This window comes from Paramisgurnus dabryanus, chromosome 7, assembly GCF_030506205.2.
Source record: "Paramisgurnus dabryanus chromosome 7, PD_genome_1.1, whole genome shotgun sequence".
NCBI lineage: Eukaryota > Metazoa > Chordata > Actinopteri > Cypriniformes > Cobitidae > Paramisgurnus > Paramisgurnus dabryanus.
In genome coordinates, this window is record NC_133343.1 from 26508157 (window position 1) to 26534434 (window position 26278).

A 26278-nucleotide genomic window follows, 5' to 3' on the forward strand; every position below is an offset into this window, starting at 1 on the left:
AGGCTATTTTCAAACGCGTCAACTGTACAAATAAAAACAAAAACATAAGTCCAGCAAACGCCGAATCGGAGCACAAATGGCTCCTTAGTTTCGAAATGGTTTGGGTACGAGGTGATCGTGTTGAAAATAAAGGCGTTTGTCTAGCGTTAGAAGCTCATTTGAAACATTGGCGCAGCTCATTTAAGAAAATGACAGCTGCGAAGAGACTCCGCTTTAGTTTGATGTAGTGCTACAGTACAATAAAGAAAGAAGATGGTCACCGTATCTGTTACCACTGAAATTTAGATGTAATATATTTCCAAATCTAAGCCCGTTGTATGCGGAATGTTGCCGAATAGACTGCAACACGATAAAACTAATGGATACAATAGGCACCTTAAGAATGCGTAAAAAGACGCACCGGCCAAGGCGGGTCTAACTCACTGTATGTGAGAAAGCTCTTGTCATCTTCTAGAACGAATGCAGCAAAGATATTTAATGCTAATGTATGAGGCATATGCATACGCTAAGTTTTATTAATTTATGATGAGGTGCGTTCTAGTTAACAATGCAATGCAAGTGAACGCGCCGTGCCGGCGCCTCCATGCACAGTTATTATATTGTCTGCTATATTTGCTTTTTATTTATTAAATACATGCAGTTGGTTGATGAAACATTTATTAAAATTAAGAAACAATTTATACAAAATGAAATTCACTTTAAAGAAATGCTTTCTATAAAGCAAAACTTAATTAAGTGGTAAAAATAATGTCTGAGGATTTACAAAAACAAAACTTAATCTGCAATTTATTTATAGCCTAAAATACGTAAATGTTAATAATTTGGAACACGATCAGGAGAGACTTTCATTTTAATGATTTTATTGCTGTATTTTATTTACTATTCGAATGAAAAAATTTACAAATAAATAGACTGTACCATTTACTTCACGCAAACCTTGTGAGCAGGCGAACTCAAACTCCGTGACCTTTTTTTGTAAAATGCAGCCAGACAAAAGATTTAGATTTCTTGGACATTTTGCTGACTAAAGCCAAAACAGGTAGTGTTTGAACTGAATGAATACAGCAGAACTACCTATATTCCTTTCTGAGCAAAGTAGCAGTGCAGCCAGCCACAGGTGCGGTTCCAGAGTGTTCTACGTGGTGCGCTAAACTGTGGCGCTGTTACAAAATAGCCTAAATTAAAGCATTTAAAGTTGAGGATAAAACATGGGCTAATTATATTTAGAATACAGTAATATTTAATTGCTTATAAAGGAATAAATATCAAGGAGTAAATCAATGAAAATGTCTTTATTGGGGAAAATAAATTAATTATGCAACTGGTCGACCAATGAAAATGTTAGTCGACCAAGACGGCATCGACCGATTAGTCGACTAAACGACTAAAGTTGACAGCCCTACCGCATATAGTGCTTGTGATGCAATTTTCGTCATCAGTGGATTTCTTAAAGCACGCATACACTCTACGCAGAGGTTGCGCATGTGCCTACAGCAGAATTTAGTATGTAGCCCAGGAGATGCATTGCATTTTGTCGCAATGCACATACGTTGAATGTCTGTGTGCATGTACAAATAAACTACACTTTGCAAGGCTGTGCATTTCAATGTTTGTTTGTGTACGTTTGAGTTCATTTAAAAAACAGACTATACTCCAGGCTTAAGAAACTCAACTCTTGCATAACAGCACCAAAAAAAAAGATAAACGTTTTTGCTACAATGGTGTAAAAATTATACACAGTTTGTGCCAGAGCGTCAAAGTTTTTAAAGAGCAACTATGGTCCGATTCACGATTTTACATTTTCTTTGGTGTGTAAGTGTGTATTAGTACATGTTAACGATGTGCAAAAGGAACAAACCCCGCAAGTTATCGTCTCCAACGCAAATCTTTTTTCTTGGACTACAACAAACACACAGATTGTAGGCAACAGTTTACTTCCTGGTCCTGTTGACGTAGACAAGACCGACATTATTAAAATTCCTCCTGCTTTGACTTATATCTTGTAAGTTAACTCCTGTTAGCATTGCATTGTGAGCGAATCTTTCAAACATGGTAAAGAGCGTCACATTTCTGGCTGACGTCAGAGGTATTCAGGCCAATCACAACGTACAGATTAGCTGGCCTATCAGGGACACAGCGCTTTTAAAATCGACGAGTTTTGTACAAAATCAGTGCTTTTCAGGAAGAGAGGGAAATCTGGAGCTTTACGGTATGTGGAAAATAATGTGTTTTTTAACCATAAACCACAAAAACACATTGTATTATACCAAATACACAAAATAATTCAATTTAACATCTTTCGTTCAAAACACCTGTAAAAAGGTCAGATATTACTTAAAAGGTTATCATCCAATAAATCAATTCTGTTGTGACGAGCAGCAGTCTCAAATAATCTTTATGGTTCCGAAGAGATGCAAGTATTAATCTTAAAAGATGCAGTTCAGGACATGTACGTCGTAAAGAAAGATATATCCAATTTACACCAGCTTTACAAGAAATCCCAGAAGGCCTTCACTTTTATCCTCGCAGACTAGATTGGCCCTTTAAACCTCTCTCACTCGCTCTCTTCCCTTCACTCTTGTCTGGCAAGTTTCCATGGAAACAAAGGGTAGGGAGAAGACCCTAATGAGTAAGTGTGTGTCTCACTGAGATGAACACATATATCGTTGAGATATAGACACAGTCCAATTTTGCAAACACTCACTCTTATGCTGGTCAATTGGACAGAGTTGTGTGGCTGTAGGCAGAAATACATTAAAGGGTCTGTTACATTAATCAGATGCTGATGATACTTTATTAGACACCTTTTCTCTTTAAGGAAGCTTTTCCCCATAATTATTAATAATTGACCATTCTAAATGATATTTTAACTAGGAAAAGGCTTCGGCACTCTTAAATAATAGGTACAAGATGCAATAGAAGGACCAATTTGGTGAATGGTTTTATAAAGAGCTTTTAACATCCACATAAACTTTCCCTTTTACAAAAATGTTTTTTGTACTGATTTTCTTATACCTTTCAGCACTTTCTACACCTTTTTCAAAATCTGGTATCTCTTCTTTTTTTAAATTTCTGGTATCTCCCTAAACCGAACATAAACATTAAGTCAACGAAGTGCATTTTTTGTTTCGCCCTGTGAAATACTTATATGGTATGCCATTAAAAAACCATTGTAAATAATCACCATAGCACACAGAGTCTCAGACGAATAACACACAATCTCTTTTCACACTTCAGGAGATGAGGCTACAAACCCCATAATTATGGTATATCATTCACAGCATCTGAAACTCGACTCAACACCTCTTACTATGTGTGAAATTAGCATGCATGCTTTCTGTTCACAAGTATGGGATCCATTGTAAATCGTTCAGCCTTTTTTCTAAAAGTGTATAAACATACAGTACAGTATTGTGTTCCTGAGGGTTCGATACGTTGTGAACGTGCACACTGATAAAAAATGTATACCTTAAGTGACTTTGGATAAAAGCATCTATGCGTAAATGTATGTGCAAGCATAGGGAACTGGGGCCGGATTCACAAAAACATTCTTAAGACAAAAAATAAGAAAGTTCTTAAGATAAATATGATAAAGTTCTCAATTTTTTTCTTAAGAATATCTTAAATTTTTGTCTTAAGCATAAAATGACAAGCTTTTAAATGACTGCTAATGAGGTAACAATAAACTTATCCATTAATCTTTTGACTACCTTGCGATCATTAACGCGATATAAACGAGTGATGCATTAAGACTACTACAGGATGTTATTCGCTGTTGTAACCGAGGCCAGCTACAGTATTAAGGCGGTGCGGTGAGTAAATATAATTCCATAATGTCCCAATCGGTCTGTCATGCGGGTCGAGCGCTCTGGGTGTGCGTGCTTCACTCTCCGTGCCCACGGCTTTCGTCTCCCGCGACCCGCGCTCACGCGTCAAGAGACGGACGCAGAGGGTGAAGCGTGCTCGTGGTTTCGGAGCCCTCGACTCACATGACGGAGCGATTACCGGTTCGCCTCCCGCTTAGAGCGACTTTTAGCGGTTAAGTAATTTCACAATGAATGTAGGCTATTACGGAGGAAGTTAAATGTTTGCTAATATTATCACTAATACTTATTTGTGTTTCATGACACATAAACTTCATTATATGAGTGTGGAATTCCTCTTTAAACTAATCTATGTGAAGTAAACTGATTAAATTGCCATTTCAGACTACAAACTACAACATGTCACATTTAAAACAATCACATTAACTTATAAAACATCTTACATTTTGAGATTTAAGACTACTGTAAGGTTATCCTAACTTTAAGATGTTATTTAAGACAGTTTATTTTTCGAGAATTGGAATTCTTCTTAAGTTTTTTCTTAAGAACATACTTAAGGAAAAAAATAAGAACTTTCTTAAGAAGCTTTTTTGAGAATACAAAATATTCTTAACTTTTTTCCTAAGCTTGAATTTAAGATAAAAATGGCAGTTAAGAAAATTTTTCTTCTTAAGAATGTTTTGTGAATCCGGCCCCAGATTATGTGTGTGGGGGGGGGAGGGGGGCGTTAGGTTTGGTTCTAAAAAAAAAAAGTCATTAGCTACACTTCAAAAAAAGTGGTTTGGTTAAAAATAAAATGTTCAACGCCCAAGCTTGTCCCTATTTGACCCAATGCTGGGTTGAAAATAATGTGTACACTTTTTCAGTTTCAGTTAGTCAATGAAAATCATTGATGTTGTCTCAACACAAATGGATTAAGTAAACTTCCAACTCATCTTAATTAAGTAAACTGAGCAAGCAGTTAATCTTCTTAACTCATTCCCTGCCAGCCATTTTTTGAAAAGTTGCCTGATTTTCACAAAAGTTTCACAGAATGCCTTAAAGGAAAATTTTCTTCTAAAAATATATAAACAACACACAAATATGAAAGAACAGACCCTCTGCTTTCAAACAAACAAACAAAATGGGAAACAAAAAAACTTTCATCCTATCTATATATTTTCTCTGCTTAGAGAAATACAATTTTTTTAGCAAAAAGCTGAAATAATTGCATTTTTGTGAAAGAATTTTGTAAGAGATCAGATTCAGAACGATTATCAAAAAATACATAGAGTTTAAAAGTTGTAAATAACGTTTTAGCTTCAATTTTTCATAAATTTGGTAAGTTGGCTAGTGGATAATCGTGGTATTGCAGATTAACATCTTCAGAAACACGTTTTTATGCCAATGTTTTCTCTTAATTGATGAGATAACTCGTCAATGGCAGGGAAAGAGTTTAGTATTGATATAAAATTATATAAAAAGATTAAGTTATGTCAAAAAGTTATCTATTTATTTCAGTATTATGCATTGCAATTGTGTTTGAACATAAAACTAAAGCAAATGTTAAACTATACTGCTTAAGCAAAATGAACAAACCTTTGAGTGTAGTCAAGAGAAGTTAACCCTGGTTAGCCCTAGCTATGATACAGAAACAAACTTAATATGGCTCCACATTTTGAAAAATTATTTGAATTGTTCCTTGCTTTTTAAAATTCCCACATATTATGTTTGCTTGAAATGGTTAGGTTAAAAGAAATTATTAGGAAAAGAGCATAGTTAATAAAATGATATTTTTATGGAAACATTGCATAAAGGAAATTGAGCCCTTCTATATACTGTAGCTTTTGAGGTCTGTGTGTGTGGCAGCTGTTGGCTTATAAGCCGTCTGATAGTGATCCTCTACATGAATTCAGGCGAACTAACTTTACACTACAATGATTATACTGTCTCCTGAGTACTCACACACACACACAACACAACACACACACGTCCAAACACACAAATGAACAAAGCCCTAAATGGAGTAGCCAGGAGGGAGAGGGGTCCTTAGGGAGCCCATACGTCAGCCCGTGAGCCAACAAATCCAGTGGTCTATTGAAATTACAGAGAAATTCATAGGAATTCCCAGACAATCAGAAAAAATTCAGTACTAACAAATGTGGATCATTTAACAGCACAACAAACCACGCTGGAGTCCCTTGGTAGAAGGCGTATGAGCTGCACATTCAAAGCAAAGACTGATTTAGATGCTAATGGTGCGATTTCCCCTCTGTTTTTACACGTTTTTTATTTCTTATTGAATTGTTTAAAATGAACTATTTAGAGTTTTATCTTAATGATGTGTGAGCTATCATGTGAAGGAAACATCTTGGAGTGTCATTGTTGATTTAGCAATAATTGTGACAATTAAATGTAACAACCTGATTAAAAGTATTTCTCACTCATAATTCTGCTGCTTTGATATCATCAACAAATGAAGAGTTTGGTACCAAAACGCAATAAATCCATTTTGACTAATTTGGGTAAAAATGTGTTTTCTATACCAAGAAAATGAGACCACTATTTTCTGTCACAAACCTTCACATAGCATCTTTAGGTTATAATAACATTAAAAATTTAAATCCATAATTTTTTTCGCAAAATGCAATAAATCCATGAAGTTTTTTTTCAAAATGCTATAAATCTGTTGAATCAATATATAAATGTGCATTCATCTTTGCCATGTTATATTAATTTAGTTGACTAGTGGTATACACTGATTAAAAAAAATAAACATTAATGGCATCAATCAAAACACTTACTTTGTCATATTAAGAACACTGTCATTGCTGCTGTTATACTTGGGACGTCATCGCTTAACTTTTTTGACAGGGATAAGCTGTAAAATAAAAAAAATTTGCACACGTCTGCCTTACAAATCTGACTTTTATTGTGAAGGGGTTATACTACAAGCTTTTCTCCTCAAACTTATTCTACACCCATATCTTTTACAACAAGATAAACCTTCAGAAGCAAAACACTTAAATATTTGTGACACTGCCTGTTCAAGGCTAAAGTCTCATAATCTCAAGTTTGAAGTTTGAAGCCCTTACTAAGTAAATATTAAAGATATTTACATTTGACCAAGATAAGACTAAGCAATTGTTCTGTTTTAATAATGCATCTCTGTTTGATTCACAGATTGTGATCAATACAAACTCCACTATAAAGCGAGAGATGGAAATAATACTTGGTTTTGCCCACTCCTGGTTACAAGTACACTTATAATACTAAAGGCTTCCCTCTGCACGTCTTGCCAGCAAGGACCAACGACTGCTAAACAGGTATTGACCTGTAAAGCAGAGATCTTTGCACACCATGGCTCACAGGTCAGCTCATTTTGCTGGTCACGGCCCATCCTGGCCCCTTCATCTCACTCTTCTGCTGCTTCTGTTGGCCAGGACACCCCAAGCTTTGGCTGTACCTGGTTATAACACTGACACATCCAAGAAGGAGATCATAATCGAGGGGGACCTAGTGATCGGCGGCCTGTTTCCTGTTCACCAAAAAGGAGATGGGGCTCAGGACTGTGGCCGTATCAATGCCCAAAGAGGCATTCAGAGACTTGAGGCAATGCTGCTAGCCCTGGATGAGATCAATCGAGATGATCAGATTTTGCCCGGGGTCACTTTAGGTGCCCACATTCTTGACACTTGCTCTAAGGACACGTATGCGTTAGAGCAGTCGCTGGAGTTCGTGCGTGCCTCGCTGACAAAAGTGGACGATAGTGAGTACACGTGCCCGGATGGATCCTATGCCATTCACGATGATGTTCCTCTCGCTATATCAGGAGTGATCGGAGGTTCCTACAGTGACGTATCCATACAGGTACTTATTCGCATCACCTTTTTTACAATTTAAGCAATCTTTTACTTTTTTCTGTGGGTTTAAGTGGCATTAAGTCAGACAATTTAAAGTCATTTAATGAAATGAAGCAATGTATGATGCTGTCTGAATACCTGTCATCCATATGTTCAACCCATCTAATTTGCCGGCAGCCATTTGGCAAGTCTGTGTCTTTCCTGACGCTTCCTAGCAGACGTGCTGCAGATGTTAGTTTTAAGGAAGACAACGACAGCTTGATCATGCTTCACACATACTGTATCTGCTCTCTGAAGATTTTAAAATAACATAAGTGAAGAAGAGCGAGTGATAAATGCTAATTAGAAGAAAATATATTTAAACATTGATTTGTTAACATTAATTACTGCACTGCGTGAAATTACCCAAGCATGTATGAAGAATGTTGATCTGTACAGTATGTGCTAGTGACATGAATGATACCATAAATACAGTGAACAATACAGGTTTTTCATTGGTATTACTGCGAAGAACATTTTATTTTATTTTATTAACCTTAATTTTTAAGGATGTAGCTTACATTAAAAAGATCATCAAATCAGAAAGGCTATTTTAATTTGGTCCAGTAATGGGACGTGTACACCAAAGTGTTTAAACGTGGCTGATTATAGGTGCTTGCCAGCTTTTTTTGTTGAACATTGCGCTGGTTGGTTGTTGTGATATTTGTCCAGCCCCTCCTCCACTGTGATTGGATGGCCGAGTATATATATATAACATATAAAAAATGTAGTTCTTGCATTAGTTCTCGAGTCATTTCTAACAGATCATTGAGCACTTGTACTTCATACATGGGACAATTACACCAAACGTGACAGAAGTGCAAACGTTACAACTTACCCCATAGGTGGGGTTAATTGTAACACTTGCTAAAAATTAAGTTTGCAGGCAAATATTTCAATACTATTTTGTCTATATACTTGAAGTGGATATTGTTTATATATCTGTCTATAATAGACAGGTATCCACACTGTATTCATTCATCCAGCCCTTTTCTAACAATAGTTCAATTATAAATGGATTCAAATGTCTAAATATGTGAGAAAAGCAGCACAATTATGATATTTTTTTTATATGTGACCCAGTCTTTAATAATCAAACTAAAGTTTCAAAAATCAAATTCTGAGATAATGAGCATCAAAATCTGATTTTAGCCATTCATTTCGTTATGATTTCAATCTTTGACGTGACCTTATTCAATCGATATTAAAGATATGAACAAAAATAAATTTGACACATGATTTTTGATAAGACAATCATTTGTGTGTAGCCTATTTAAAACAACGGCAGGAATTACGCTAACGTTAGCGGTTTTCATATCGTAAGTGGTGAGGGGTTAGTTGTAACACAGCGTTACAATTAACCCCGCTGGGTCAAAATATTTTTTAAGCCCACACAAACAGTTGCTAAGAGCTGCAGACATATTTCAAAACGATGCTATGTTTTAGTAAACAAGACACTGATTAACTCTTTCACCGCCAGCGTTTTTAAAAAAAGTTGCCAGCCAGCGCCAGCGTTTTTCATGATTTTCACCAAAGTTTAATGCCTTCCAGAAAATGTTCTTCTTTAAATAAATAAACATACAATATACCAAATGAAAGAACAGACCCTCTGCTTTCAAACAAAAAAAACCGTTTCATCCTACCTTTAGTGGTTCTTTTGCAATCAGCTTTTGAATATGGGTAGGTTTTTGCAAAAACACCATATTTTGAGCAAAAAGCAAAAATAATTCAATTTTTGTGACTGAATTTTCATAGAGATCCCATTCAGAGCGATCTTTAAAACAGACACGGACATGCAGCAGCTTGCCATAGGGCAATACTTCCGGTTTTAAAAAGTTGTGGAAGGGCGGTATTGCGGAAAGACGGAAAATCTCGTCATTGGCGGGGAAGCGTTTTCTCTTAATTGACGAGATATCTCGTCAATGGCGGGGAAAGAGTTAATATGACATTGCATTGGATTTGGTATCTTACCGCCCAACTTAGAAACCAAAAAAAACATATGATGAAAAAATGTACTTACATGCCACCAAAACACTCGTTCATCAATATCTCTCTAGACAAACATTATACATTTTCAATAATTTGCGGGAGATCATCTTTTGGCAGCGTGAAAAAATACCGGAAAAACAATCTTGTGCAACAATATAAACAGTCCGTGTTACAACTAACCCCGCGTATGTTTTTGCCCCGCGCACCCCTACTATAGGGAATACATAAATAAAGATAGCTGATATATTTAACAATACAAACATGACAGAATGTATTCATTTTAATATTAAAATTAGTAGTAGACGCATGCTGTAGTTAAGTGTGACGACTTACTATGTTAGATAGAAACAGAGATAGAAAAATGTGCATATTTTTTCTTAAGGTTTCAGGAGCATAATTACTGCTGTGGCCGCGCTGGGACATGAAAAGCATAAATAATGCAAAAAATAGAAAGAGATGAAGAGAGAGCGTGAGAGAGAGAGAGAGAGAGAGAGAGAGAGAGAGAGAGAGAGAGAGAGAGAGAGAGAGAGATATGTGTGTAAACAGTGTATCAAATTTTATTTTAACACCATATAGAAATCTTGTTTATACTTTTTCTCTATTATTTATCTTTTTTCCACATTGGGCATCTATCGGGGACACACACTTGCTGAATTTCCCCACAAGCATGCTATAGGGGTATATAAGGCAGCCAAGAGGGGTTTTCTCTAAAGGTCTGGTGTAAGGATTATAGTGTAGCTGTCTTTTCTAAATCACATCATAAGGGACTCCCTGCACTATGCTGTTTTCTTTTACTGTGACATCAAATTAAATAGTTTTCATAATACAAATGCACATACAGTTGTTTAGCTAACTTTACTTTCCTGTTTGGTGGTATTTGCTGAGGCAGCCACACTTTTACTTTTGGGCACAGTACCATGCTCTCTCAGAAAAACGTACAAAAGGTACAAAATTTGTCATTTGGGATTTTTACACTTTTGTACCTTAAAGGTGCATATTGGTACCTCATAGTAGAGGTCTTCACAGGTCAACTTTTGGCGCTTTTCCATTGCATAGTACCCCACAGTTTGGTTTGGGTCGGGTCAGCTTACTTTTCCCCCGGTGCAGTACGTAGTACCCAATACTTTTTTTAGTACCACCTCGGTCGGGGTCCCAAGCGACCCGAGCTGATACCAAAATGTAAAGCGAAAACACTGTAGATCACGGGTTTGTCTGAGAGAATCGTCACTACCAGCGTCATCGCTATTTGTAAAAGAAATATCCATAATCAATTCAAATAAACTATTCTCTTCTATTCCATCCCATTCCATTCTGTCCATGCAAACATTTTTGATTCGCAGTATGGCTGTGAAATGAGAAACAGGGTAAAGGTGAGACTTGGCTGACAGTGGTGTTAAGTCCGTAGATTTGGAGTGGATTGAAATAGGCAGGAGGTTGCTTCAGACTTTTAAAGGTTCCTGTGTAAAGACTCTCGTTTTCTTTATTGGCTTCTGTCCCTGTGGAGAGATAAAATGGGGGACTTTGACAGCACACAAGCAAAGCTAAAGAAGCTTTTAGGCCAAGAAAGAGAGAGCGAGACTGAGGCTGATGAATGAGATGTAATATTGGTTGAGGTTGGTATTTGGGGTTTCTCTCATAAAAAGTGCATGTATTTGCCTGGCAGCTATATATGGAGGTGCTGCTCCGAAGTGTCTTCTCAAAAACAGAGCCCCAACCTACCGAATCTGAATCACATATCATTCGTTTGACAGAGCATCAAAGCTGGATGGATGTCTGTCTGTTTGTTTACAGCACAATACATTGTTTTGCAGATATTCCTGCAGAAATTTACATTTACTACGGAGAAAGTGCAAGACTTGGCAAAGAGACTTGTGCTGAAAATATAATTTATATTAAGTTCGATTAAAGACATCCTCATAACTCACTCATGGTTTTTCCGGTTTGTGACGTCACGCTGAACAGATCGTGCATCGTAGCTCCGTCGAGTTCATCATCTAAAAGCTTTTTTTTTTTTACCATCTTATTCCTATTTATATAATATAACTTATTAGTTTTACATAGGAATACTTTACCGTGACGATTATTGAGCAGTACTACCACGTGAAACTATTTATCACTAATAAACACCCAGTGTTGTTAGCATATAGCCCGCTAGCATCCACACGGTGGAGGCTGAAGCTAGCATTTTCCGATCTAATGGCGGATTCATCTGATATATGCTTTTCTGACCTATCCTCACCTGAGCGGGAAGCTGTGGAGGAGTTGTTTCCCGGTTTTAGCAGATCCAAGGCGAGGTACAGCGCCCACTTCACCCTGCCTTCCGACGTCCACAAGCGAGCAACAAACATGCATTCCACGCGATGCAGCTTCACGGACCGTGAACGACATGAAAGCGATCGGGAAGCTGTGGAGGAACCGCTGCCCGGCCTTCGCAGATTCGGCAAGCCAAACATCACCCTGGCCCCAGACGTTCGCAGGCGACCGAGGGGTGTCACAACCGAACACCCCACGCGATGCAGCTCCGGGGACCGCGTTCGGGTAAACGAAGACGCCATCGCCCAGCATGAAAGCGGTAAGACTCCGCTTGTTATTGTAACATGTACTACTTGCCACATGTATAGTTTAGCTTCTGCTGTTAGCATAGAGGGGTTTACATGCACTAAGTGTATTGAAGTATTAAGGTTAACTGAGAAGGTTGCTGAACTAGAATCGCGCATCCGAACGCTAGTTGAGGATAGCAAAACCGCTAATGTTACTGTCGCAAATAATCTATCGAGCGAAAAGACTAATGGCTCGGTTCCGACATCAGATGCTAATATAAATATTACAAATACTGTATCGAGCGCGCATAGTGTTTATCAAAATACACATGGCTCGGTTCCGTCATCAGAGTCAAGTCGGCGGTCAAACTGGGTGACTGTTAGGCGGCATAGTCATATAAGGCGTCCTTCTAAGACCCATAACGTAACGACAATTTCTAACAGATTCGATCCCCTAAGGAGTATACCAGCTGAAACACCTTTTAAAAGTGCCCTGGTCATTGGAGATTCTATACTCAGGAACACTAACATTGAGGCACCAAACACCATAGTCGACTGTATACCGGGAGCCAGAACGTCTGACATTAGATCCAAACTTAAAGTGCTGGCTAATGCTAAGCGGAAGTTTTCTAAGATTGTTATTCACGCCGGCACGAATGACACTAGGCTCCGCCAGTCGGAAATCACCAAAGATAATATTAAGGAGATGTGTGAAATTGCAAAAACAATGTCAGACAATGTAATATGCTCTGGTCCCCTCCCCGCCTACCGGGGAGATGAAACACATAGTAGATTAGTGTCTCTCAATGGATGGATGTCAAAGTGGTGCCCTCAGCATAACGTAGGGTTTATAGACAATTGGAAGCATTTCTGGGGAAGACCATTTCTCCTAACCCGAGATGGCCTTCACCCGTCATCGGAAGGAAGTGCTATACTCACTAAAAATCTGATCAATAGTCTTAATTCTGATATAGTATGACTATCCAGGGCCCAGGTCAGGAAACAGACGGATCGGCTTAACCGTCCATCTGTTAGCTGCCGTGATATGTCAAGACCACTTATATCCCAGCACTTCGAGTCAATCTTACCGAAATATCAGCACATTTCAACTGTATCTGTTCCCCGAACAAATAAATACAGGGCACCGCTTGTTACATCTGGTACAAATCTGATTCAAATAAAATTAGAAAACAATACATTAACAGATGAATCTCGATTCTTAAAATTCGGCCTTCTTAACATTAGATCGCTTACCAATAAAGAACCTATTGTCAATGAAATAATTACAGACCAAAACTTAGATGTACTCTGTTTAACAGAAACCTGGCTTAAAGCAGACGACTACATTAGTTTAAATGAATCCACCCCACAAGACTATTATTATAAACACGAACCTCGATTAAAGGGGAGAGGGGGTGGTGTAGCTACAATATACAACACAATGTTTAAAGTAAACCAAAAATCTGAGCTAAAATTTAAATCATTTGAAGTAATGTTGTTAAATATGGAAATAACTGATCGTAACCACAAACAGCTTTCTTTTGCTTTAGCGACAATCTATAGACCACCGGGTCACCATGCAGATTTCCTTAATGAAATAGCAGATTTCCTATCTGAGCTTGTAGTCACTGTAGATAAAGCTCTTATTGTTGGTGATTTTAATGTCCATGTGGACAACCCAAAAGACGCATTAGGACGTGCGTTTATAGATGTTCTAAATTCTCTCAATATTAGACAAAACGTGACAGGGCCAACGCATACTCGTAATCACACATTAGACTTAATTCTGTCACTCGGACTCAATATTAATGACGTCGAAATATCACCTCAGAGTGATGCAGTTTCTGACCATTACCTTGTGTCATACACTGTACTTCTAGATAGGATCACTCAATCTACAACATGCTACCGACTAGCCAGAACAATAATTTCCACCACTAAAGATAGCTTTATTAGCACTCTTCCAGACCTGTCCCAAATGAAACATGTAGCAGATAACTGTGACGATCTAGATATTGAAATAGAAAACCTAAACAATGTCTGTTCTAACACATTGGATGCCGTTGCTCCCATTCGAAAAAAGAGATTCAAAGAAAAACCACCAGCTCCATGGTATGACCATCACACAGCAGCCCTTAAAAAGGCAGCTAGAAAAATGGAAAGAAATTATAGAAGCACAAAGTTAGAAGTATGGCGCGCAGCATGGAAACAGAGTGTTAAACACTACAGACAGGCTATTAAAACCGCCAGATCTACATATCTTAGCAAGCTTATAAATGAGAATCATAATAACCCTCGTTTCCTCTTTAGCACAGTTGCGAAACTGACTAGAAACAAAGAACAAACAGAAACCAATAGTAAACTTCAACACAATAGTAACGACTTCATGAACTTCTTTTCTAACAAAATTTCGGCTATTAGGGAAAACATCGTAGCTACCCAGGCAGCCACCACTCTACCCATTAGTTCACTTAACACTAGACTACCATACGAACATCTTGATTCATTTAAACCTACTACAATAGATGAGCTCTCTAAACTAGTCACATCATCCAAATCATCGTCCTGTATATTAGACCCCGTTCCCACAAAACTACTTAAAGAAGTATTCCCTGTAGTGTCAACCCCGGTTCTAAATATCTTTAACTCATCGCTAGAAATAGGATACGTTCCAACAGCTTTCAAACTAGCAGTTATTAAACCGCTGATTAAAAAACCACAGCTTGACCAAGGAGAACTTAATAACTTTAGACCAATCTCAAATCTCCCTTTTCTTTCGAAAATATTAGAAAAGGTAGTGGCAAGCCAGTTACGCACATTCTTGACAAATAATAGTACATATGAAAAGTTCCAATCAGGATTCAGGCCCCACCATAGCACAGAGACAGCGTTGCTTAGAGTTACAAATGACCTCCTATTAACATCCGATCGTGGTGAAATCTCAATTCTTATATTACTAGACCTTAGTGCAGCATTTGACACAATAGACCACAGAATCCTACTCAATAGACTAGAAAACTATGTTGGTATCAGTGGTCAAGCGCTAGCCTGGTTTAGGTCATATCTAACCAATCGCTATCACTTTGTTTATGTAAATGAGGAAGAGTCATATCACTCCCTGGTTAAATACGGTGTACCGCAGGGATCAGTTTTAGGTCCTATCCTGTTCTCGTTATACATGTTACCCCTAGGAGACATTATCAGGAAACACAACATAAGTTTTCACTGCTATGCGGATGATACCCAGCTTTACATCTCCTCGCATCCCAGCGAAACACACACGTTTTCTAAGCTAAAAGACTGCATTAGCGATGTTAGTGACTGGATGGCACATAACTTTCTTAAGCTCAACTCCAATAAGACAGAGGTACTTATTATTGAACCAAATCGCTACAAACATAATATGTCAGATTACAAATTGCACATAGATGGCTGTACTGTGGTGCCATCTTCCACGGTTAGGAACTTAGGTGTGATGTTCGACAGCAACTTATCCTTTGATAGTCATATTGCCAACGTCTGCCGCACAGCATTCTTCCATCTTAGAAATATCTCAAAAATACGCCATATACTGTCTACATCTGACGCAGAGAAGCTTATTCATGCTTTTATGACCTCTAGAATAGACTATTGTAACTCGCTACTCGGGGGATGCCATTCAAATCAGGTCAACAAGCTTCAGCTAGTTCAAAACGCTTCTGCAAGGGTACTTACTCGATCTAAGAAGTATGACCACATAAGCCCAATTCTGGCATCTTTACACTGGCTACCAGTTAAATATCGCATCCGATTTAAAATATCATTAATCACCTACAAAGCTTTAAATGGCTTAGCACCCTCATATCTTAGAGAATTACTATCAGAATACAATCCATCACGCACACTACGGTCGCAAAATTCTGGCCTATTGATTATCCCTAGACTATCAAAAGTGTCTAAAAGTGGAAGATCCTTTTCCTACTTAGCCCCTAAGCTCTGGAATGATTTACCAACCGATGTCCGAGAATCAGACACAGTCGATCATTTTAAATCTAGACTTAAAACTTTTCTCTTCAACAAAGCATTCGCATAATTTGTCTAGTAAAGGTTCTTAACTCGCAATAGTTATTTTCACGGAACAAAGCACTCACGGTCATAACACAGACCAACCAAATAAATAAATAAAAACCTTTTCTACATGAACACTTAAAATGAATTGCATTAAATAGTTTGCCACCGTTTGCCACTGAACCTGCATTAACGACGACAGTGGGGCTTTCGGCCTTAGTCAAACGGTTTGGCACGTATGGTCGGGTTGCGATTTTGGTGCTTTCGTGTGTCTTGTGAATAGTATGCCATACAGACCCGTTTGCCACTGAACCTGCATTAACGACGACAGTGGGGCCTCCAGCCTTAGTCAAACGGGTTGGTATGTATGGTCGGGTTGCGTTTTTCGCGCTTTCGTGTGTCTTGTGAATAGTATGCCATACATACCCGTTTGCCACTGAACCTGCATTAACGACGACAGTGGGGCCTCCAGCCTTAGTCAAACGGGTTGGCACGTATGGTCGGGTTGCAATTTTGGCGCTATCGTAAGTCTTATGAATAGTATGCCATACAGACCCGTTTGCCACTGAACCTGCATTAACGACGACAGTGGGGCCTCCAGCCTTAGTCAAACGGGTTGGTATGTATGGTCGGGTTGCGTTTTTCGCGCTTTCGTGTGTCTTGTGAATAGTATGCCATACAGACCCGTTTGCCACTGAACCTGCATTAACGACGACAGTGGGGCCTCCAGCCTTAGTCAAACGGGTTGGCACGTATGGTCGGGCTGCGATTTTGGCGCTATCGTAAGTCTTATGAATAGTATGCCATACAGACCCGTTTGCCACTGAACCTGCATTAACGACGACAGTGGGGCTTCCGGCCTTAGTCAAACGGGTTAACACGTATGGTCGGGTTGCGATGTTTTTGGCGTCTTCTCCTGGTCCTGTAAATGGTATACAATATAGACCCGTTTGCCACTGAACCTGCATTAACGACGACAGTGGGGCTTTAGGCCTTAGTCAAACGGGTCGTCAGGTTTCATTTTCTCTTAAAAATCGGAAGGTGACCCTTATTTACCATATATACCCTCGCATTGGGCCCCCAATTTGCTAAATCCTCAACTGTGGATAATATTATTATGCCGCAATATTTAGTCTGTCTGGAACTAAGCTGAGTTAAACCACATCACTGTGTGACACTTCAATACATATGAACGGCTGCTACGCTAATACGATTTTGTTTTTCTCTCCCTGTCTCGTCCTCGACCCGAGGACGAGACAAACAGACCCAGTCCCGGTAGATGTGAAAGTCGGCACACCTCTGATCTACTGGCCGTCCTTCAACGTTATGCCCAGCTGATACCTGACCAACGATCACCGGCAGAACCGCTTAATCTCCGCTAAATCTCCATTTCCGTTCTCCCAAGGGTTTTTCCCTCCTAGGACTTATTTTTCCTCGGATAAAAGCACGGGGTTTTTTTTTCTCCTAGGGGGTTTTTCACCCCGGGGAGGCAGCCTTTTTGGGCTTTACCTAGCTTCCTCTTCTATACGTTGCTTTAGTAATACGTGCAATTATAATATTGAGTCATAGCCGCAGCAAATTTAACTGCTCATGCTATCATGTATTCTGTTGTGCTATCTGTCGTTTTCTGTGCTTTTCACTGCTTCTATTTATGTAAAGCTGCTTTGAAACAATTGACTTTTGTGAAAAGCGCTATATAAATAAAATTGAATTGAATTGAATAACTGATTTCATTTGATATATTTACATGTGTTAAATTAACTCAGAATTTTTTTATATTTGACCCTGCCATGAGTTGAAACAAGCCAGCAAAGGTTAACTTTTAACCCATCGGTTGAGTTTGTCCCTTTTTGACCCAACCATAGTGTACATTAACATAAATTTAGTCTTTTCAGGTGTGATAAGACATTTACATTTATGCATTCGGGTTACACTTTTATCTTACAGTGCATTGCAAGTAGGGGTGTCACGATTCTCCAAATCCTCAATTCTAAGGTCACGGTTTGATTCGATTCTCCCATTTTTTTAAAAGCACAAAGAATGCTATTTTTAGGCTAGACTTTTATGAAATATAATATTTGACCTTGAACCCGGAGATGCCCTGCCATGTTAGTCGTACTGCCAGTGGAAAAATTTCGTACACACACATACGTGATAAAACAAAACTTCCTGTCAGATGAACATCTATCAGTACTTTGCACCTTAAAAACGCACTTTTATTACTGTCAGACGAGATTGTGAGACTATACCCCAATAAGTCATGTTTAAATGCTGTTTTCATAACTCTTAACCAACTGAAATAAGTTGTTGTGAAACTTAAACGGATCTCACTTCAGAGAAACGACTGGTCCTGCTGTGCACGCGTACGTGCTCTGTTCTGATTGAGTTCTGCTGAAGGTGGGAGGCGCTTGCTGTTTTTTTGTTTCCCATGTAAAGAGCAGATTGCGTGGTGTCTCCTGCGTCTGCCATACTATCTTTTGACTGGCTGTAGCTCGGGAAGTTAAAGGAGGTTGACTCGCAGCACTCAACACGTGTTTTGTTCCAACTTGACAAACCTACCGGATGTGACATGGGGGCGTGGCAGCATTGCTGATTCCATTTTTTAATTCAAAGGTTGAGGTTGTGACTTAATTTCAATTGATTTCAATTTAAAATTGAAATCATGACACCATAAATTGCATGGTATACATTTTTATCAGTATGTGTGTTTCCTGGGTTCGAACCCATGACTTTTTATGTTGCTAATGCAATGCTCTGCCACTGAGCTATATAGAAACACCTACAAATTACAATAGACAAAAGACAATAAGACAAAGTTCTCCTACATCCTAGATATACTCAGCTCCTAGATTTCCTCCATCTATTCTGCCAAATGTTCTTAGTAGTATTGCAGACATTTGCTGATGGCATGATTGAGTATCCTAATAACAAAAGGGTACTAGGGGTACTTTTGTATTTCCCTGACTGTAAAAAATCTGCTCTTTGGGTGGCTGAAATGTTTAATGAATTTTCTTGTTCTAGTCTTACAGTTTAGGCAGAACACCTCTGGTGATATATTCGGTCGACATCACCACCCTGCTGTGTTTTTCTGCTTGTGTACCAGGCATCAATACTATCTAACAGAATGTTCTCTACAGTATATTGCACCTGGAAAAGTAGTTTAGTAGTTTTGGGGTCCATTGTAAACACAATGGAGGCGTTTTATAGGGTCTACCTGATGAAACTTGTATGAGGACCATGTCCAGTTCTGTGGATGTGAACTATGAGGTCTTTAAAGGTGTTTACTGTCACTGTTGGGAACCAATTAATCATGTTAAAAATTCATTCTTAGTGCTTTGTTCTCAACACCACAGTGCCAGGCTTTCTATCTGTTGTCGACCTTATAATCATTTTCTATGGTCAGGCTCTCCACAACTCTACACTGTAAAAAACGATTTGTTGGTTCGACTTAAAAAAGTAAGTTACCTGGCCTTAAAAGTTTAAGGGGTGGTTGCGTAGAAATATTACTTTTTCCATGTTTAAGTGCTATAATTGTGTGCCCGGTGCTTCTATCAACCTAGAAAACGTGAAAAAGATCAACCCAGTAACTTAGTTTTGGTAAGCTATTTTTGCCAGCATGTGAAAATAAGAGATTTGCCTGTTATGTAGGTAGCAGCAACGCCAATTACAATAATACCGACCCTTAATCTGCACTAACCAAGCACGGGACTGCCATTTAGTGCAGAGAGAGAGAGAGAGAGAGAGAGAGAGAGAGAGAGAGAGAGAGAGAGAGAGAATAATTGACAGCACAGTTCAGTGCAACAATCCATCATCATTGCGATCAGTGTTTGCATTTGCATTTTAAAGGACACACCCAAAAATGGCACATTTTTGCCCGGACCTACAAAATAGGAATTTTTACATGCTATAATAATATCTGTGAGGTATTATGAACTAAAACTTTACAAAAACACTCTTGGAACACCAAAGACTTATTTAACATCTTATCTTATAATAATATTTTTAAAGGCAGGGTGCATGATCTCTTGAAATCACCTAAACAAACACGCCCCTACCCCAATAAAATCTGGACCTTCTTTTAATAGACCTGCCCCACACATACCCAACCCAGGCAACGATGTCGGTTAGTAGACACGCCCCTTACTGCTGATCAAGTGTGTTTTGGTATTAGGCCCGACTCTCTCTTCCAAAGTGTTTTTCAAAAAGCATGCACCCGCCTTTAAGTTGAAGGCAACCAAGAAACTTACTTTTTTGAAGTTGAACCAATTTTTGTACAGTGTAGGTGTACATTGAGTACAGCAAAGAACTCAGAGTGCTGTAATACTTTAACCTACTCTCAGGGGCGGATCTAGAAAATTATTTATGGGGTGGCAAGGGGGTGGCATGAGAACTACGAGGGGTGGCAATAAAGTAAGCATCCTTGCATGGTTGTCGTGGATACAAGAAATTATATACTGTATATACTATATTCGGTGTATACACTGGACCTCAAATTTTTATAACATAAAAAATGCAACAACAAATGTTCCTATAAGTACCCAAGCAGCTACCTTTAGCATTTCTACTGTAGCACCCTTTGTCTTAATACTAAGTTAATACATACAGCTTACCAATATCTAAAAACACTGACTGTAACCATGATGAGCAAGGTTGAACATAAAGACTGTTATATAAATAAAATAGGTTTGCCTAGTTTATATTAATGTAAAACATATTTGAAAGGCACATATCTCTTTCTCTCATAACCCTCTTCTTTAATCCTTTCACTCACTTCATGATGGATTGTTTCTGTTTTTTCACTTCTTTTTAGCTCTTCACCATCCATTTCTATGTTTCTGACTTCATCTACTCCTCTCCCTTCCACAACATATTTTTCTGTTTTATTTGTACCTTCCACTCTCATAGTATTTGATTTTTCTATTCTTTTTGGTAAAAAAAATGGATATCAGCCTTTCTTTTCATAGTATCATGGAAAATGCAGCATTAAGTTCTTCAAGCTTTCTAAACATATACAACACTGAATAGTTTTGTCTCCTTAACGAAGACAAATAAAAACATTAGACTATATCATAACGAGCGATTTCATATGCACGTATGGAATATTTTGATTGCTGCACAAGCTAACAAGACATGACGGGCTAACTCTAGAAAGAACTGCTTAAAAGATATTTACTGCTAACACAAACCTGCAGTTCAGTTGTTTTAACTACCAACAACTACCTCAGGCAATATTAAACAACAGTTTAATTTTTGTATTTTATCCTGAAGCAACATTTATCTTTAAAATATATGACTGTATTCAGTACTCTGATTTGCTGATGTGATGCTCAACTTAATCACTTTAAGACACTAAAGAGAAACCACTAATTTTTTGGCAGCATGTGATGTGAGGTGCTTTATTAGATCAGAATTACTCGCTACAGACGTGAAGAGACTCTTTCTTCATGGGCATAAGTTGCATGTTCATAATCATTCTTGCCTTTCACCGCAACGATGGAAAATTAACGTTTGTGCTTTTTATACTTTGTGCTTGCGTCCGCTACCTTTGTTTTGAGATCGTTGTACTTGTCATCGCTCTGTTGTTGCGGGTTTGTGCGACTGCAGCGCGAGAAACGGGCTGCATTTGAGTGCCTCGGATGGGACGATGCATGCTTTCACGGCAGTTTCCAAAAGTATCCAACCACGCCAGAAAAGATCGCTAAATTTGTCCGTGTCGCTTTTTTAATAAAGTCGCTAAAGGGGTCTAAAAGGTTTCTTAATCTAGCGACAAAGTCACCAAGTTGGCAAGACTGCGCTGACTTTTTTTACACTGTAAAAGACTTTCTGCTGGGACTGACTGTTCGTGCTTGTATGAACTCTGCTGCCTCTGGTTGGCTAACGATGGAAATTAAGCCAATCCCCATCAGCTACGTGGTTGTCCCACCCCCTCTAAGACACACACACCAATCATCGTCAGATATGTGTCTCCCACCCCTAAACACACACAGAGAAAAACTACATTGCCTTTCTGGTTAAAAGAGCCTACTCGGGTATGTATATATATATATATATATATATATATATATATATATATATATATATATATATATATATATATATATATATATATATATATATATATATATATATATTAGGATACCAGCGCTGGGGTGGCATATGGGGTGGCAATGCTTTTATTTAGGGTGGCAACTGCCACCCCGGTAGATCCGCCCCTGCCTACTCTTGAAGCTATGCATTGGGATATGCAATATTTTTATTATGGCCCTTGCATGATAAATTGCAATGTTTCTCATTTGTAAGTCACTTTGGATAAAAGCATCTGCCAAATGAATAAATGTATAAATTAATGTAAAATATAGAACAAGGGTTGATGTCTCTAATAATAAGAAGCCTAGAGTCAGCTGGCAGACGTTTTAAAAGCCATTTTCCTGAACTTGCTGATGAACTCTGTTAAACGTGTTTTGTGTTAAATGCAGAGCTTTTATAGACATATTAGCTGGGTGGTTTTGGGTACTGACAAAATGTAAACTTAGAAAAGCTTTCAGACGAAGGATTTTAAACATTTAAATGTAATTTTTTTATTCTTTCCAGATGTGAAGTAGTTTGTCTACGCTTACAAAAATAATATTTAAACTCCTTTTTATTTCCTATTCAAACAAAAGGAGAAATTGAATTCTCACAAAGGACCTATACTGAAATTATAAAGTAAATACTCCATTTTTTTTTACTCAAGCATGTCTTTACTTATAGTTATGGGTGTAATGAACAAATGTTAAATGCTCATGCAAAACTTCAAGTCCAAAAAAAGTGCATCTATCCTTCACAAATGAAATACAAACGGCTCCAGGATGATAAACAAAGGTCTTCAAAGGGTAATCTGCGCGGTGTTGTTGTAGAAATATCCATATTTAAAACTTTATTAACGAAAATAAATACCTTCCGGTAGCGCCGCCATCTTAGTCACGTCAGCATTTAGGATGAGAGCTTATGCAGCCTACGGAGGCTACTCTGCTGCTGCTCTGTCCCCCGCCCTCCGAATTTTTCATACGTCACTAAGAAAAGTGCGTACACTACGCTAATACTCTCTCCTGAATACAGAGGAGTCTAAGATGGCGGCGCTACCGGAAGGTATTTATTTTCGTTAATAAAGTTTTAAATATGGATATTTCTACAACAGCACCGCGCGGATTACCCTCAGAAGACCTTTGTGTATCATCCTGGAGCCGTGTAGATTTAATTTGTGAAGGATGGACGCACTTTTTTTGGACTTGAAGGTCGTGGACTATGGGTGGACCCCGTAACATTACATTTAATCAACTGAAAGATCTAAAATATTTTCTAAAATGTCCGAAAATGTGTTTGTCTGAAAAACGATGGACATATGCAACTCGGACAGCTTGGGGGTGAGAAAATCATGGGTTTTATATCGTTTTTCGGCCGAACTATCCCTTTTACTTTTATACTAACAAATGTCTCTATATTACTAAATCAGGGATCTTTAACAAGTATTCTGTATTTCCACCACCCATTGACATAAAATACAGAATCTGCTCCAATCAAACATAAGTTTAGACAGTACATCCAATATTTAAAGTTTTAAACTAGAAGAAAATAACTCATTGTTCTCAAGTACACAAGTAGTTATCTTGTTAAGCAATATTTTTAACCTGGTTAGGTTGTTTAGAACCCTAAAGCCACCCAACTGTCTTATTTAAATAAACATAATTATGAATCTGTATTTCATTGACTTGCAGTTGACTGCAGCTGGTGATTTTGATGCCACCTAAAGGGCACACAAAAGTCCCTTTAGAAGATAAAAAGATAAATCTTGTCAGAGAGAGAGAGAGAGACAGACAGAGCGAGTGAGAGAGTTGTCAGTCAGGTGTGGGTGAAGGATCAGAGGTAGATTAGAGATATCCTCTCCTCTCTTCCAGGGTCACACTTCTACCTGACCAAACATATTCACAGCTGTTGCCTGGCAACCGAACTCTTCAAAATCCCACATGTGGAATCCACCTCCTCTGATGTGTACAGGCAAACAAAGCCATACCAGAGATGTCACAGCAGTATTAGTTTACCGCGGTTTAATGTTCATATCATCCACTGTGTCACTGATATTGTCATCATCACTGCTGGTGGGTGTCATCTTTCATTGATTTTCCGAAGAAAAAAATGTTTCAGTTGACACCGTTATTGCATTTATCATAATCCTCATGCACTTACCTGCATCATCTTCTGTACCAGGTGTGTTTTTTGGCATGCTATAGGCGATATTGAGATGTTTTATTACAATAAGGTAGTGTGGGAACAACCTGCAGGGAACAGCAGGTGAGCTTTTCAAGTTGGAAAAGTAATGACAGCTACGTGTGAGGAATTCACCTTGGATTTTTAATGCAACTTTGGAAAAAAAAGACAGATCTTTTTGTAGGTTTAAAAGGTGTTCACACATAAGTCACACATTCACATAAAATGTTATATTTTATGAGGAAATACAGTACATACATATTCCAGCTATGGGTCAAAATAGGGACAGACCCATCCTTTGGGTTAAATTAACCCAGAACATTTTTATGCATTCTCCTCTTTCGGTAAGCTTACTCTCACTTCATAATCATAAAAGTCAACATTCAGCACCAGACATTTTATATCTTATGTCTTCAACTGATATGTCATTGAACTTCATCTCAATGTTTTTCCTCTGGCACTCTTTATTTCTTTCTTAGATGTAAACTGTGAAGTACCGCATTCAATCCTGGAGGAGAAGTGTGCATTTTAATACTTTCCCTCCTACTCTATGTATACATATTTCATAAATTAACACTTTTTTTCTCAGGAACAGATTGCTCTGTGAAGCCAGTGCTGTGTTGTTGGCTAAAGTGTTAAACAGAGTAATATCTCATACTGCAGCTTACTGAAATGTGTGACATTCGTAGTTAAAAGCGCAGTTGTGAATGAAAAATGTGTGGGAGAGTAGATGGATAGTCTGTCCATTAATAAATAAATGGATCATATTCAAGCTTTAGCTGTTAACAGACGAGTCACGCGTGTATGAATGGACGTTTCCTATACACATTCATGTTTATGTTGTCGCTTGAACCATAAGCATAATTTATGTCTTATCATTTATTCCTGCGGCCAATTTTGTCCACTTTGTGAAGTAGCTCATTGCAGGGATAAATTTAATACAGGGGACGTATTGATTCCTGAGTGAGAGTTCTCATTTTGTTAGTGGCTTATAATGAAAGCCGACCTGGTGTTGGAATTTGTCGTGTTTTAAATGTGTTGTTGGTCTGCAGCTCGCAATAAAGTCAGTAAATTCCAACAAATGTTCATACACTTATGTATACAGTAGCAGTAAGTTTCACTGTGTAAAGAGTGTTTTTAATGTTTTATTCAGAAAAATAGCAACTCGCCTCAATCCTGTGAGACACATGGCTATACTGTACCTCTTTTTGACAGTCTTCCATTTCTAATGTAATTCTGCATAACCCTGGATCTGCCTCTCTGCCCTGATGTTTTGTTTATTTTGTTATAGAGGAAGCCAAAATCATAGATTTAAGACTGTGAGTTACTAAACCAGAGGTGGCGTACTCTCCAGGGGATGAAAAAAAACCCTAGGAGAAAAACCCTCCTGGCTAGTCCAGGGGGAAAACTCCTAGAAGGAGAAAAACCCCTAAAAGAGATACATATACATTTATATATATATATATATATATATATATATATATATATATATATATATATATATATATATATATATATATATATATATATATATATATATATACTATCGGGGTATGTGAACGGGTAAGCAAATTAAATGGTCATTGGTCAGGCATCGGCTGGGCATCACGTTGAAGGACGTCAGCAGATCAGTCGTGTGATGGCCTTCACAGCAGCAGGAACTGGGTCTGTTTGTCTCATTGTCCTCGGGGTTGAGTACGAGACAGGGAGAGAGAAACAAAATCCTATTAGCATAGGGGCCGTTCACATGTAA

General features: G+C 38.2%; 1 protein-coding gene across 1 annotated transcript in view; it reads left to right on the forward strand.

The window, feature by feature from the left end:
- grm2a (glutamate receptor, metabotropic 2a) overlaps positions 1-26278 on the forward strand; it is a 61626-nt gene that overhangs the window by 9092 nt on the left and 26256 nt on the right. Inside the window, exon 2 of the mRNA XM_065279849.2 lies at positions 6987-7673. Within this exon, the coding sequence (XP_065135921.1) occupies positions 7164-7673 (510 nt within the window). The 5' untranslated portion in view covers positions 6987-7163. The remainder of the gene's footprint in view (positions 1-6986; positions 7674-26278) is intronic.